The 15,859-nt window shown below is 43.5% G+C and overlaps 1 protein-coding gene and 1 pseudogene across 1 annotated transcript; one reads left to right on the plus strand and one right to left on the minus strand.

Annotated features, from left to right (window-relative positions):
- Nucleotides 1-65: 65 nt before the first annotated feature.
- On the minus strand, nucleotides 66-10,342 carry LOC127624899 (probable dolichyl pyrophosphate Glc1Man9GlcNAc2 alpha-1,3-glucosyltransferase; annotated as a pseudogene).
- A 310-nt stretch (nucleotides 10,343-10,652) lies between these two features.
- Nucleotides 10,653-14,163, plus strand: LOC127625313 (coiled-coil domain-containing protein 90B, mitochondrial-like). The gene is made up of 9 exons (XM_052100535.1): nucleotides 10,653-10,823; nucleotides 10,904-11,023; nucleotides 11,350-11,453; nucleotides 11,539-11,640; nucleotides 11,793-11,834; nucleotides 11,951-12,022; nucleotides 12,123-12,176; nucleotides 12,345-12,459; nucleotides 12,752-14,163. The coding sequence occupies exons 1-9, from the start codon at nucleotides 10,727-10,729 to the stop codon at nucleotides 12,805-12,807; spliced, it is 762 nt and encodes a 253-aa protein (XP_051956495.1). The 5' UTR covers nucleotides 10,653-10,726; the 3' UTR covers nucleotides 12,808-14,163.
- The last annotated feature ends 1,696 nt before the right edge of the window (nucleotides 14,164-15,859 follow it).

Here is a 15,859-nt window from a genome sequence, read left to right on the forward strand (position 1 = left end):
TCACTCATCTAAATATAAGCAGTTCATCCAAATGCAAAGGGATAGTTCATCCAAAAATTATTTACTCAGCCACATGCCATATGAAACTTTTTTATTTTTTCTGTGAAACACAGAAGGAGAAATTTTGAAGAATGTTGGCACTGTCCCTTTTTACATACAATGAAAGTAATGGTGGACAGAACTTTTCGGCCCCTAACATTCTGTCTAAAACCTCCTTTTGTGTTCCACAGAAGAAAGAAAGTCCTACGGGTTTGGAACAACATGAGGACGAGTAAAGGTTCACATGATTCAGTGAGTTTTCATTTTGTTTGAAGTGTTTGAACAGGTAAGCAATAATATATACAGTCTGATGAAGGCACATGTCACTCCCAGTGCACAGTAAACTGAGGTAAGCATCAGAGGAAGGAAGGGGAAAATCTTCTGCCAGATAGTCAGTGGGTAAACTCACAGATGAGCTCCATGGGAATCAGGCCCAAGAGATATACTGCTTCCAGTGAGTTCACCAAAGCACCTCCCTTCCAGGAAAATCAATGTAATGGCACACATGATGAATGAATAACACTATAAATGGTTGTTTATTTAAAAATGCAATAAGTAAAAGACAACTAGTAATAAGTAATGTCATTATTAAATACTGACCTGAACAGATTTTTTTTAGAGAGGTGAAACTGAAGATTGTAAACAACATCATGAGAAAATGTTAATGGGCAGCAAATAAGAGGAGACACTGAAATCATTTAAGATCAGTGACTGTTATGAGATGGGTGTGGAGCTGAGGATTTCTTAAAGGGATATTTCATATATATATATATATATATATATATATATATATATATATATATATATATATATTGTTTCTTCACCCTCATGTTTTTCCAAATGCATGTGTCTTTCATTCTTCAATAAAAATGTATCATATGTGCCACTTTCATGCATTTCGTGCTGTCATTTTGGAGCTTGACAGCCCTAGTCCTCATTCACAGTCATTATATGGAAAAGACTCGCCAGGATATTCCACAAAAATTCACCTTTTATCTTCCACGAGAGACAAATAATTTTCTGCAAGAGGGTGAGTAAATAATGACAAAATTTGTAGTTTTGGGTGAACTATTCCTTTAATGAGACGTACCTTGGGTTGTGAAGAGGAGTGGAAATATGGAAGAATGACCAGTTGTACTGAGGATAAGACAAATCCTGGTGTCCTACCTACTCTCCACTGCAAGCAGACTGACAAAACTGTGTTTGTAAGATCAGCCGATTTTAAACCTGCCAATGTAAGAATACCATCAGATGAATACCTCAAAGGAAGTATGGCCATTAGAATGGCTTTTTCATGAACATGCTTGGATAAATGATCCAAGGACACAAACGACAAGACACCGCATGAATCCTCTTGCTCCATTTGGCCTATGCCATATCTTGAAAAGAGCAGGCAGCAACGGGAAAATTGACATGGTTTAAAATTACATCCACAGCTGTATGTCACAAATGGAATCAATGAAAATCTATTTATATGAAGATGCAAAATATCAATGCAAGTCAAAAAGAACTTACTAATATTGACAGTAACATACAAACAAGGGTTGCCAAAGGAAAAACTCTTGAACCAGACCACCAGCCGCTGATGCCAAGCAGTTTGAATCTCACACCTGAATGAAAGAAATAGTAACAAGTCATGACCAAGCTCATAATATGAACATACTATCAACTGATACTACTGTACAGTATACAGTATATTGTTTGTGTATTAAGATCAATGGTAATATTTGAGTTGTTGAACATACCCAGGATTGAAGAGGCTTTATCTGCTATATATTGCAAAGTGCCCATTTGTTGGGTGCCCAGTATGACACTTGAAAGGGAACAGTTGTAACAGGACTTGTGGAAGCTGACCCTTTTAAAGGTAAATTAAAAAGTTTGTCCTTTATCAGCTGGAAGTTTTTTTTTTTATATCTGCAACAAACCAGGGGTATAAAAGGTCCAAATGACACTGCAAATGTAGACAAGACAATTGTTCCAAGTGCTACCAATCGCAAAAGACTGAAACTTCTCCACAGCAATGACCCAACTGAACAAAAAGGTTGTTAGACTTTATTCATGTATTACACAATCCTTTTTTCTTAATTACTCAGAAAAAGAATTGCCTGCATTGTTCTGGGTGAAACAAAAACTTCTCAGCAGGTGCGATGTAGAGATATATGTGCATTAAGTTTAAAAGGATGGAAAACAGCCAAGGCCCCCTCCAAGTGTCTGCCTTGTTTATAGAGAAATGCTTTAATATATGCCTACAAACTTTGCAGAATATTAAAGACATAATAATAGTTCAGTTAAAGCTACACTATGTAACTTTTGACCCTCTAGTGGTTAAAAAATAAAACTGCTTGCATCTAGCAGAAGAACATTGTTTTGGAAATTACACAGTTTGTGCTTCGGCTCTGCTCCTCTGCGCGGATGAATATGGTTCGAGGCACCGGTGTACAATGGATACATCTTATCAGAGCGAATGGACAAATAAATAATGAAAGAAAGGAAAAGACAGATATCCGAATACATATCATCTGAGCAGGTGCCATATCATATGCTGTTGTTTTGACTTATTGAAAGCAGTGATAATTTGACATAAATGACGTTACAAAGTTAGGCAACGTTAGTTAACATTAGACACAATGATTGCTTGTCTAATGAGGTCACACGTTGTAAAGTTTTTATAACTGCAGGATATTCTGGCCCAAAAGACCACAGTAGTAACTAACTTATAGATTGTCATTGTTACCAACCAGTGGTCAACATAATTTCAAGAATCACATCTCCTTGGCAAGCCTAGGACTAAAGGATTTATTTATGGAAATGATTGCCGTTATAAAGAAAAATACACACGTATTCTAGCAAGTGAAATGTTCTGCACAGATTACAGTATAATTATTGTATTTCACTACACACACACACACACACACACACACACACACACACACACACACGTGTTATTACACAACTATACATAAAACATATAAATACAATATCTTACCTGTTGAGTAATAAAAAGCCAACTCTGGGTCACTTTTAAATCCTTTCTGATCTCTGAGTTGTCGCCACCTCTGAAAAGCCAAAGCCAAGCCGATGTTAATTTGGGTTTTATTATGGACTCTGTCACTTTCAGACTCTGCTCTGTTTGGGTTCTCTTACGAGAGGTTCTCTCGTATTGCGTAAGCTAGCTTACGCTACGGGAAAGATTCATCTTTTCTGAGATATTGAAGCCAAAAAATTATCCTTAATTTTTGTATCCATTGTCAACGCAGTCGCGGCAGCTGCAGACCTTGGCGGGCTAGCTAGCGAGCTCATAGGTTGCTCTGCGGCAACTGCTGCAGCCTATAGACGAGCTTAGGCGAACTCGCATCCAATGAGAGGCGTCCGGCGCTCACTGCAACAAAGCCCGCCAAAATGGGCGTGACTAGAGTGCATATAAGCGTGGTTCAGTAGGCTGGAACCCTGATTTTCATCTCTTCAGCGAAGCTCTTCGCATCTCTGAACTGGAAGCGGCGTCGCCGTTCGAGGGGCATCAAGCAAGCGTGGACAGCGCTCGAAGAAGCCGGCCGTCTTCGCCACCTTCAGCCGTCCTGCGAGCTCGCCATCCGGCGGCGTATCCTTTTAAAGCAAGCTAGTTCTTATGAACTTCACAAAAAGTACTGGCGTCTTTTTAAAGATGCCGCGCTCCTCTCAGCACCGGAGACCGCCACGTCATCTGCGCTCTCTGCCTGGGACTGGGGCATGCAGAGCTTCGCCCTAGCTGAAGGCGGATCGCGATCTCTGCGAGGAGCTTCGATGTCGACCCTGCGGGCTCGACTTCGAAGCGCTCAGGACCGAAGCCGCGCGCGCCTTCCATTCAGCAGCGCAGTAAAAGCGCCGCTCTCAAAGGCTGCGGAACCAGTGGTAGAAGCGATTGCCTCGCCGGAGCCCCTCCCTCGAGCATCGCCTTCACCCTCCCGCCCACTCGGGGCCGCGCAGTTGCCGCCCGGCGGCTGCTCTGCTGCCATCTCGGACGAAGCGGAGGATAAGGGCTGTTCCATCATGGCTTCGGACAGCGAGGTGGTCAGGCTCACGCGCCTCCTCCTCGGCCCAGGAATCCAGCAGGACCAGCGCCGGGTCGAAGGGGAACTAGCGCGCCTCCTCACACAGGCCGTCGACCGCCTCGGGCTCAGTGGTCACCGCCCCTGAACAGGCTCCCAACAGACTCCACGCCGCACCTTTGCCCGCCCTCCGCGAGATGGCGGTCTAAGCTGGTGCTCCGTCTAAGGCCTGCAGAACTACTTCCGCCTGTGTTGGCGGCGCCTATACCGCCGCCCGGCCAAGCGCATCTGCTCTGCATTCCATGGCCGTCTTACAGACAGAGGCTGTTTCAGATCTGACTAGCCGACTTGGGAGAAGCTGAGCGCACTATGCGCTGCTCTCTCTGTCCGGTCTCTTCGGTTCCGCGGTGAGTGGCATTGTTGACCGTTTCCGAGCCCAAGCCATGAATCTCTTTCTGCCTCGTCGCTAAGCTCCTCTGCAGGCCGCCGCGTGACCAGCCTCCTGCACGAGCCTCTTCACAGCGCCCAGCTCAACAAGCCAGACTTCTCAGCGTCGACAGAGCGGCCGCCCTCGATCGCGCTCAGACAGCCGCCCCCTGCGGGCCTCGGCCTAAGATTGTACTGAAACCTGAGCAACCGAAGTCCTCCTAGCGTTGTTGAGAAAGCGGCGGCTCAGTCCGCCCGCGGCGGACCACCGTCAAAGCTTAGCCCCTGTCAGTCCCCTTCTCTCAGGCTACTGCAGTGGTGGATTCAGCAGCCAACAAGCGGTGATGCTACCCGTTTGCCTGCACTCAAACGCCGTTTTCACGGCGACCCAAAGAAATCTTGTAAAGAGTAAACATGCCTTATGTGTAGAAAATGTGCCCACAATCCAGTGCTCACCCCTACACACAAGCATTACACATCCCGTGTCCCTATCAGAGCACACTCACATAAGCGGTTACAACCCGCTCGAGTGTTAGAGTTAATAAACGCGCCCACGAGCCCGTGCGTGCGCCCCTCCTCTGCCCGCTCTGTCACACGGCCAGCAAACACTTCTCTGTATGTAAGTCCCGTGCCCGTGGCTATGCTTGCGCATCACTTAACAGACGTGACTCTTTCCCCATTCACCTCAATCGGGAAGTCACTCACAGAACAGCCTGTCCATGCTGTCTGCGAGCAGTCCAGCATAAGCACAGTAAGCGCGCTCACACATTCTGTTCAGCGGCTGTGTGCGGCAATCAGAGCGATTTGGCCATTCACCCTCTAACATTACGGCTTCAAAGCGTGGGAAGATATTCCAGGGATATCCGAATGGGTGTTAAGCACAACAAAACAGGGCTATTTGCTACAGTTCGTTCGCCGTCCTCCTTGCTTCAGAGCGTGCTCGAAACTACTTTGAACACGGAAGCTTAGCGTGCATGCTTCGTTCATAAATAACAAACCTTCTGTGCAAAAGGGCCATAGAGAGTGCCGCCTCCCTGAGCGAGTCGGGGTTTTACAGCCGTTATTTTCTTGTCCCCAAGAAAGACGGCGACCTCAGACCAATATTAGATCTCAGGGTTTTGAACAAAGCGCTTGCAAAAGACAGTTCAAAATGCTTACAACCAGCAAACTCCTCGCGCATGATGCGCCAGGGGACTGGTTTATTTCTCTCGATCTGAAAAATGCATACTTTCAGATTCAGATAAATCCCGTCACAGGCCATTCTTGAGATTAGCCGGCGGCCAGGTTTATCAATACACCGTCCTTCCGTTCGGCCTGTCCTTAGCACCCGTACTTTCACGAAGTGCATGGGCCTTGGCTTCGCACCCCTCGCGGAGTCAGGGTTTGCGAATTCTGAACTATTTGGACGATTGGCTGATTTTGGCACAATCACATACGGAGCTTCTGTCTCACAGGACAGTTCTCCTCAGTCATCTGAACAGTTTGGGCCTTGCAGTCAATTGGACCAAGAGCTCACTACAGCCCAGTCAGGCAATTTCCTTCCTTGGAATAGAACTAGACTCAGTGGCAATGACGGCTCGCTTATCTACACAGCGGCGCCGTGTGCAGCGACTAGCAGCGTCATTTCAGATGAACAGCCTCACACCTCTGAAGAAATTTCAGAGAGTGCTAGGCTACATGGCCTCAGCCGCAGCAGTACTTCAGCTGGGTTTACTGCACATCGCCCGCTTCAGCATTGGCTAAACACCAGCGCGTCTCGCCGGGCTTGGGCCACAGGCGCCAGCCCATCAAGGTGACTCAGACCTGTATTTCAGCTCTGCAGCCCTGGACAGTGGCGAATGGTATCAGCGGGGAGTGACAATGGGAGCTGTATCTCGCCGAAAAGTCATCTCGACAGGCGGCGTCCAACACGGGTTGGGGCGTGGTCTCGCGAGGAGCTCTCGGTTTTCGGCCTATGGTCAGTTCAGGAAAAGCTCCTTCACATAAATTGTCTGGAAATGATAGCGGTCGATGCGGCTGTCGTCGCTTTCTCCCGGTCATTCAGGGTCACCACGTCCTGGTCCGTTCGGACAACAGATCTGTGGTATCCTACCTAAACCGTTAGGGCGGTGTCAGATCCAGGAACCTCTTCCATCTGGCGAACGCATACTGAGTTGGTCCCAGTGCCACCTGCGCTCGCTGAGGCGGCGACGCGTGCCAGGCCACCTGAGCGGCGGCCGGACAGACTGTCCAGAGACAATATTCCCCAGGGGAATGGTCCTGCACGCTCAAACAGTCCAGGCGTTATGGCACCTATTCGGCAGAGTGGAGATAGACCTCTTTGCGTCCAAAGAGAACTCTCACTGCCCAATATTTTTCTCAGCGAGGGCAGCTGGCCCAGGACTGGCCCAGGCGCCCGCTTACGCCTTCCCTCCCATCTCGCTATTGCCACAGGTAATGCAGAGGATCAGGAAGCGGCGTCACTCGGTGCTCCTCATAGCCCGCGTTGGGAGAATCAGACATGGTTCCCGGAGCTTACGCAGCTGTCACTGACAGCGCCGTGGCCCATCCCAGTGAGAGCAGATTTCCTCTCTCAAGCTCGCGGAACAATTTGGCATCCCCACCCAGAGCTGGGCTGCATGCGTGGGTGATCAGCGACTACCCGTCGCTCTGCCAGAAGGAGTAATAAACACGATCATACGCGCTAGAGCCCCTTCCACGAGAAGACTCTATGCGTCAAAATGGTCTGTGTTCTCAAAATGGTGCACCGACCGAGACCTGGACCCGCGGACATGTGGGGTGTCGTCGCTGCTCGTATTTCTACAAGAGCTGCTGGATAAGGGCAGATCCCCATCCACGCTCAAAGTGTATGTGGCGGCCGTTGCGGCGTTCGCTGAACCCCTGCACGGCCAGTCATGGGGTAAAAGCGAGCTGGTCATCCGGCTTCCTCAGGGGAGCTAGAAGGATGAACCCCAGCGCCCCCATCGGTTCCTATCTGGGATCTTTCTATAGTTCTCGAAACTATGAAAGCCCCCTTTCGAACCACTTCAATCCGTGGATTTGAAATACCTTTCACTCAAAACCGTTTTTCTGACTGCCCTGTCATCAGTCAAGCGTGTGGGAGACCTTCACGCGCTGTCTGTCAGCTGCGTGTCTTGAGTTTGGACCAAGTGACTCCAAGGTCATTTTAAAGCCTAGACACGGCTATGTTCCCAAGGTGATCGGTACTCCTTTCAGAGCACAGGTCATTTCCCTATCGGCGCTGCCAGCATCCGTTAGCGAACGCGGCGCCAATCTCCTTTGCCCGGTCAGAGCACTGAGATTGTATACTGCGCGCTCCGCCGCTTTCAGACGCTCTGAGCAGCTTTTCGTTTAGTTAGGGCGCACCAAAGGTCTCGCCGCCTCGAAACAGACACTATCTAGATGGATAGTGGACGCTATTGCTGCTACATACGGCGTCAAAAGACCTGCCATGCCCGTTGGGCATTAGGGCTCACTCCACTAGAGGCATGGCATCCTCGTGGGCATGGTCCAGCGGGATTTCCATTCACGACATATGTGTGGCAGCGGGATGGACTTCCCCTCCACCTTTGTCAGATTTTACAATATGGAAGTGCCCGCTCTGCAGGCAAAACTACTAGTGGTTTAATACGCTACAGCTCCCTGGTGAGCTGCACTGATGTGACACATTCCACACAGACCGGCACCGCCGCTCTGTCGTTCCCTTCCCACTATGTGCTTATGTATTACACAATCAATGACCCGCATTCTTGCCGGCCAAATATTATTTCCCCACTCATAAGGGCTCCCACGGGTCCCCCTTAATTCCCTGGGGCTCATACAGTGGATGCTTGGCGCGACGGCGTTGACAATGGGTTCCGTGAGCGTAAGCTAGCTTACGCATATCTGAGAGAACCTCTCGTAAGAGAACGTATCGGTTACCTAACGTAACCTCGGTTCTCTCTAGATGAGGGAACAGTATTGCGTAGCCGGCCGTGCTTCAGCGCCACGGCGACTTTTCGCTTCAGTCAATGAAAACCAGGGTTCCAGCCTACGAACTACGCTTATATGCACTCTAGTCACGCCCATTTTGGCGGGCTTTGTTGCAGTGAGCGCGCGGACGCCTCTCATTGGATGCGAGTTCGCCCAAGCTCGTCTATAGGCTGCAGCAGTTGCCGCAGAGCAACCTATGAGCTCGCTAGCTAGCCCGCTCAAGGTCTGCAGCTGCTGCACTGCGTTGACAATGGATACAAAAATTAAGGATAATTTTTTGGCTTCAATATCTCAGAAAAGATGAATCTTTCCCGTAGCGTAAGCTAGCTTACGCAATACTCGTTCCCTCATCTAGAGAGAACCGAGGTTACGTTAGGTAACCGATACGTTTTCTTTGCTTTTACAACTGGTGATTTTTGCCGTTTTGAATGATCCATGGTTTGTTGTGACAGCAAACTTTCAGCTTCACGCTACTCCAATACCATACATGTGCTACAGATGCCACAGCTTATTTTCTCTGTGTACAGATATGACGTGACACACACGGGTGAATGACATATGTATGCAATTTCCCGTGAAATCCGTCACGACATCTCTAAAATATAAATCATTATTATGGGTTTATCAAAGTGTATTTGGGTAAATACATGATTTGGAAGATGGATTTTTGTTGCAGTCTCTCATTAATAACATTTTGTTGTTTTTTTAACAAAATAAAGTTACATAGTGTACCCAAACCAAACAGAAAGCTGTTGTATTGGAAATTAATATCTGCAGGAAATCTGTCATTAACTTTACGTGTATGAGCCACATTATGGGATGCGTAACTTCACTTTTTTTGAATTTTTATAATATGCAAATTCTGCAAGGATACGGTCAACAATCAGAAACCCAAAGATCCATAGCAACAACACTGGCAGGATGAAAGACAGATTCCCTGTAAGGTCTCTTGCTTTGTCTTCTCGCAAACATTTGCAACACCTAGGCTAGAATAATGCAACAGTATTTAATCTTAGATCCAGCAGTATAAGTAGACAATTAATAGTTAAATAATAGTTGTGTATTTAAAGTTTCTAATCGTGAACAGGAATTTTTAAAAGTGACATACACTGAAAAAAATTGTAGGGGGGTTAAATAAAAAAATTAAAACCTTAGGAAACAATTTCCAAACAGAAATGTATAATAAATTTAACATACCATATTTTCAAGAAAAGGCTACACACATTTACTCCCAAAAGCGAGTAAAATGTACTTAAAACTGAGTATTGCAAACTGAGTAAAGCCACCTTTAATTAGATATTCTAAAGTTAAGTTTACTTTGTTTGCAATACTCAATTTCAAGTACATTTTACTCGCTTTTTGTTTGTACATTTTGTAGCATTGGATTAAGCCCTGCTTTTAAGTGTTCTAGCATAAGTTAACTGCAGACTGCACAAAACAAGAAGTTACCAAACGTTAAACAAACAAACAAAAAAAATGGTGTAAATAAACTTGCAAACAGTGAAACCATGTAAGCTCATTAATTATTAAAGCATGCTGGGAACACCAGCTTCAAATCATTATGCAAAATGTACTCGTTTTATTTATGAGTCAAATTTACTCAAATAAGCAAATAAATATGACAACGTTTTCTATATTAGGACTGAAACATGATGATGCATTATAAAGATAACAAACAATAAAACATAATATTTACTTTATAAGCTAGACTCCAGACCTTTTTAGTTTTACATGTTTTAATTGTTTACAAGTTGTGTAAAAAGTTACCTGGTACCTGACATACAAACTGAAATCGGCAACAGCAATCCATATAAAAGGATTGTTTAAAAAAAAAAAAAAAAAATCGAAGCAGTAATCACAAACGACTGTGATTGGTCCATCTTGGCCCACGTTGAGTACAGGAACAGGTACTATGTGGCTCCGCCGTCTTAACGGTGAATAATTCAAACAAAAAAAAGACATCAAGAAATTAATTAGCCAGTCAATTTCAATAAATCATAATTTAATAGTTTAAATATGATAATTATTATTTAAATAATAGTACCTAAGAACCTTACATTTGTTTTACCAGACAAAGCTAAAACACCTAAAAATACGTCCGGGCCGTTAAGCTCCGTCTATTTTATAACTTTGTTTCATGCTAGTGGTCATTCTACATACTTCTTCTATTTCACTTTTAACGTCGTCAAAAGTGCATATACTTTACCTTCTTCACAATACTATCAAACCGAACCTTCGTTCAGTCTGGCAATATTTGGTCAACAATGTCATGCTGGGGAATCTTTCTGCACAGACAATGTCAGTTCTCCTCCCTTTTAAAATTGCACCAGCTCAACATGCAACAAAAGTGTCAAAGGAGAGGTAAGGTAGCCTTGCCGTTGTTCGATGGACACATTGTTGTGAAACGCATATTTCGACAGACAGATGTCCGTTTCCTTTAGGGTTCCATGCATCGACCTCTGTGAACACTTATGATGTAAGGAAAGTGGAGTTAACGCCACTGGAGCAGAGGAAACTCACTTTTGACTCCCATGCGCTTGTGACAGAGCTGGAATCCAGCGGTATGTTTACTGTATGTGTCAGGCTGCCCAAAATATATGATGAAGCGCTTGCCATAGTTTTAAATACATGTGTTGCAAATACATTCCTAATGTGCATGTAGCTCAAATGTAAAATTAAAAGATTTAGATATGTATTTACATGTATCATTTATGTATGTCATTTACAGGTAGATTTATTTTTATATTTGATTAAAGACACATTTCAAACACCACACATTTTCAGTGTTTATTTAATGCTTGATTAAAATCTGGTAAAATTGGAAAGGTACTTTTTTTGTAATGCATTTTTTTTTTTCATCTTGTCATCACATATATGTATGTCTCAGGCTTTGAGAAGAGGCAGGCAGAAGTGATCGTAACCGCAGTGGTGACTCTTACTACAGCCAACATGGACATTGTATACAGAGATATGGTCACAGGAGCCCATCAGGTTAGCAAGCCGACAAATGTGCTGTCAGCTAAATTGACTGATAATGAACTCCATTTAATGGTATGGTTTCTTCTTCTTGTGTTAGGAAATAGCGCTTCAACAAATCATGGCTCATCTAGACTCAATTAGGAAAGATATGGTTATTCTGGAAAAGAGTGAATTTGCCAACTTGCGTTCAGAAAATGCTGTAAGAATGAAGTGTAATTTAGCATTTCTTTCATTGGTTTTGATTCTACAGTCAGAAAATAAAGCAAATATTAATACATGAATATACCACTCATATGAGACACATGATTTCCATTATTTAGTTATTTACCATTACAAATATTTTACACACAGAAATTGAAAACAGAACTGGAACAAATAAAGAACAGACTACAGGTGAGTAAATGGTATGTTCTGTGAATTTTAATAATCATTCATCACAAAAAACTTTGTTTATCCCATAGTGGATTGTTTAATGTATGCTGTGTCGCTCTTTGACCCAAACACTGAAGGAAGAAAGTCAAAAAATCAGAGCAGATGCAAAGTTAGATATTAATCTGGAGCGAAGTAGAGTTACAGACATGGTACGTATGCCTTTTTCCCATGAAAGAAATTCATTTGTTTTTTAAGATGACCATTTCGTAAACGCTTTAAATTCAATTGATTTATTTATTTTTATTTCAGTTTACAGAACAAGAGAAGACTCTTATGGAAGTTAGGACAGAGTTTCATAAAAAGGTGGGGTTTAAAAATGGTCATGCTCGCATGTCATCTTTTGACAACATAAACAATCATTAAAGTTTAAGGGAAAGGCAATTTATTGATGCACTCAAATATAAATTAATATTATTTCAAATAGAGCTTCATTTGTACTCAATTATGAAAAGAAAAATCAACATTTTTCAGAATGCAGAACTGGAAAGTGAAGCAGTGGAAACCTCAAAGACAATAGACATTCAAATAGCCTCTTTGAAAACCCTCCTGGAATCACTTAAACTGGAAACAATTCGTTATCTTGCAGGTAAGCACATATGAATTACAGGAATTGTAACTCTCAGTGGTGGCACTATTGAGCTATTATTGATTCCATACATTGTGTGGAAAATTTCATTTATTTAGCTTCTAAATTATTTGATTGCAAGCCCTTCAGATAAGACACTGAACTTGATAACAGATGAATACATTAATCAAGTGCAATTCAATTCAAAATCAAGTGCATTCAATATGACTTGCACATATACACACTAATAACATAATCTGTACTGTTGAATTGAATGATTAATTTATCAGATCTTTCATATTCTTTTTCACAGTGTGCATCCTCACCTGCTTGGCAATTGCATTGGGTTTCTATCGCTTATGGAAGTGAATCTAAAAAAAAAAAAACATTTGGAAGGGATTTTTGTTGATTTTAGTGGTGCTTGCGGAGCAAAGCATCACTATTATAATCTCACATATTTATTATTATTCCTTACAAAACTTCGGCACCTAACCCGTCCCACACTGTTTGTAGTAGATTGTAATTAGGTGTCAAAACAACAGGCCTATTGACGACACCTGTGCTATGACTTTTCTAAGGGGTTGAGGGTACGGCGCACACCTAGGGGCAAAAAACGTCCCGAGAGAGTCCTATAGGCATACTATGACAAGAGTCTCGCCCATGAAAACAATAGTTTTTTCCTACTTTGACAATACTGAATTTTGTGGGATCATATCTCACAATCAGAATGTCATAGAGACATGGGGATGCGCTCATTTCACTCAGCATTTCACTCAGGTCTCTACCAATCAGTCTTTAAGGATCATCTTGGAAATGGCTTACACCCCAGCAAACATTTACGGCACCCTAGCAACCGCCCCATAGACTTCCATTCAAAATGGCTCAGGAGGATATCTTCAGAACAGAATGTTGTAGACACTTGGGGATTGGCTCTTTGAGGGGATTGAGTCAGGTTAGTACGCAGCCAATAAGAATAACTCTGGTCACTGACTAGCCATGCACTAGCAACCAGCCCTAATGACTTACATTAAAAATGTCTGAGAGTGCTAACTTTGGATCAGAATGTACTACAGACATGACAGTTAGCTTATTTCACTTGGGTTAGCAATCAGTCTTCATGTATCCACTTGAAAATCTACTTGGCCCTAACAACCATTTAGAGCACCCTAGCAACCATCCTCCTTGACTTCCATTCCAAATCGCTTAGATGGTATCTCAGGATCAGAATGTTGTAGAGACTTCATTGTTTGCTTGTATTACTCTGACAGCAAGCAGCCTTCTTAGTATCACCCTGGCAACTGCCTAGCAACCTGATGGGGTTACCCTAGCAACCAAGTAACAAATCCCATGCCTCTACACCAGTTCATCATAGAGACGTTTCATTCATTTGACTTAGGGTAGCAAGGAGGCTTTTGAGTCTGACACTGTTAACTGCCTAGCAACCAGAGGGGGTTACCCAAGCAACTATGGAATGACACCAATATCTCTGCACCAGAACATCCTACTGTTATGGGGGTGGCCTCTTTCAACTTGGGACAACTTAGTGTGACATTGTGGTGAGAAATTTTGCCACAGCAAACACCACTCACATCTTCATCAGGAAATGTACCTATCTAGTTGTTATTACAATTTTATTACATTTCAATATACATGGTTTTGTGAGGAACATGAATATATTGTTCTTTAATTTTCCTTTAGATATATATATACAGTGAGGAAAATAAGTATTTGAACACCCTGCTATTTTGCAAGTTCTCCCACTTAGAAATCATGGAGGGGTCTGAAATTGTCATCGTAGGTGCATGTCCACTGTGAGAAACATAATCTAAAAAAAAATCCAGAAATCACAATGTATGATTTTTTAACTATTTATTTGTATGATACAGCTGCAAATAAGTATTTGAACACCTGAGAAAATCAGTGTTAATATTTGGTACAGTAGCCTTTGTTTGCAATTACAGAGGTCAAACGTTTCCTGTAGTTTTTCACCAGGTTTGCACACACTGCAGGAGGGATTTTGGCCCACTCCTCCACACAGATCTTCTCTAGATCAGTCAGGTTTCTGGGCTGTCGCTGAGAAACACGGAGTTTGAGCTCCCTCCAAAGATTCTCTATTGGGTTTAGGTCTGGAGACTGGCTAGGCCACGCCAGAACCTTGATATGCTTCTTACAGAGCCACTCCTTGGTTATCCTGGCTGTGTGCTTCGGGTCATTGTCATGTTGGAAGACCCAGCCTCGACCCATCTTCAATGCTCTAACTGAGGGAAGGAGGTTGTTCCCCAAAATCTCGCAATACATGGCCCCGGTCATCCTCTCCTTAATACAGTGCAGTCAGCCCTGTCCCATGTGCAGAAAAACACCCCCAAAGCATGATGCTACCACCCCCATGCTTCACAGTAGGGATGGTGTTCTTGGGATGGTACTCATCATTCTTCTTCCTCCAAACACGGTTAGTGGAATTATGACCAAAATGTTATATTTTGGTCTCATCTGACCACATGACTTTCTCCCATGACTCCTCTGGATCATCCAAATGGTCACTGGCAAACTTAAGACGGGCCTTGACATGTGCTGGTTTAAGCAGGGGAACCTTCCGTGCCATGCATGATTTCAAACCATGACGTCTTAGTGTATTACCAACAGTAACCTTGGAAACGGTGGTCCCAGCTCTTTTCAGGTCATTGACCAGCTCCTCCCGTGTAGTTCTGGGCTGATTTCTCACCTTTCTTAGGATCATTGAGACCCCACGAGGTGAGATATTGCATGGAGCCCCAGTCCGAGGGAGAATGACAGTCATGTTTAGCTTCTTCCATTTTCTAATGATTGCTCCAACAGTGGACCTTTTTTCACCAAGCTGCTTGGCAATTTCCTCGTAGCCCTTTCCAGCCTTCTGGAGGTGTACAATTTTGTCTCTAGTGTCTTCGGACAGCTCTTTGGTCTTGGCCATGTTAGTAGTTGGATTCTTACTGATTGTATGGGGTGGACAGGTGTCTTTATGCAGCTAACAACCTCAAACAGGTGCATCTAATTTAGGATAATAAATGGAGTGGAGGTGGACATTTTAAAGGCAGACTAACAGGTCTTTGAGGGTCAGAATTCTAGCTGATAGACAGGTGTTCAAATACTTATTTGCAGCTGTATCATACAAATAAATAGTTAAAAAATCATACATTGTGATTTTTGGAGTTTTCTTTTTAGATTATGTCTCTCACAGTGGACATGCACCTACGATGACAATTTCAGACCCTCCATGATTTCCAAGTGGGAGAACTTGCAAAATAGCAGGGTGTTCAAATACTTATTTTCCTCACTGTATATATATATATATATATATATATATATATATATATATATATATATATATGTATATATATAATTAAATTCCAACAGTGATTTCACACATTTTGCTTAAAACTAAGGA

Source organism: Xyrauchen texanus, chromosome 31 (genome assembly GCF_025860055.1).
Source record: "Xyrauchen texanus isolate HMW12.3.18 chromosome 31, RBS_HiC_50CHRs, whole genome shotgun sequence".
Lineage (NCBI taxonomy): Eukaryota > Metazoa > Chordata > Actinopteri > Cypriniformes > Catostomidae > Xyrauchen > Xyrauchen texanus.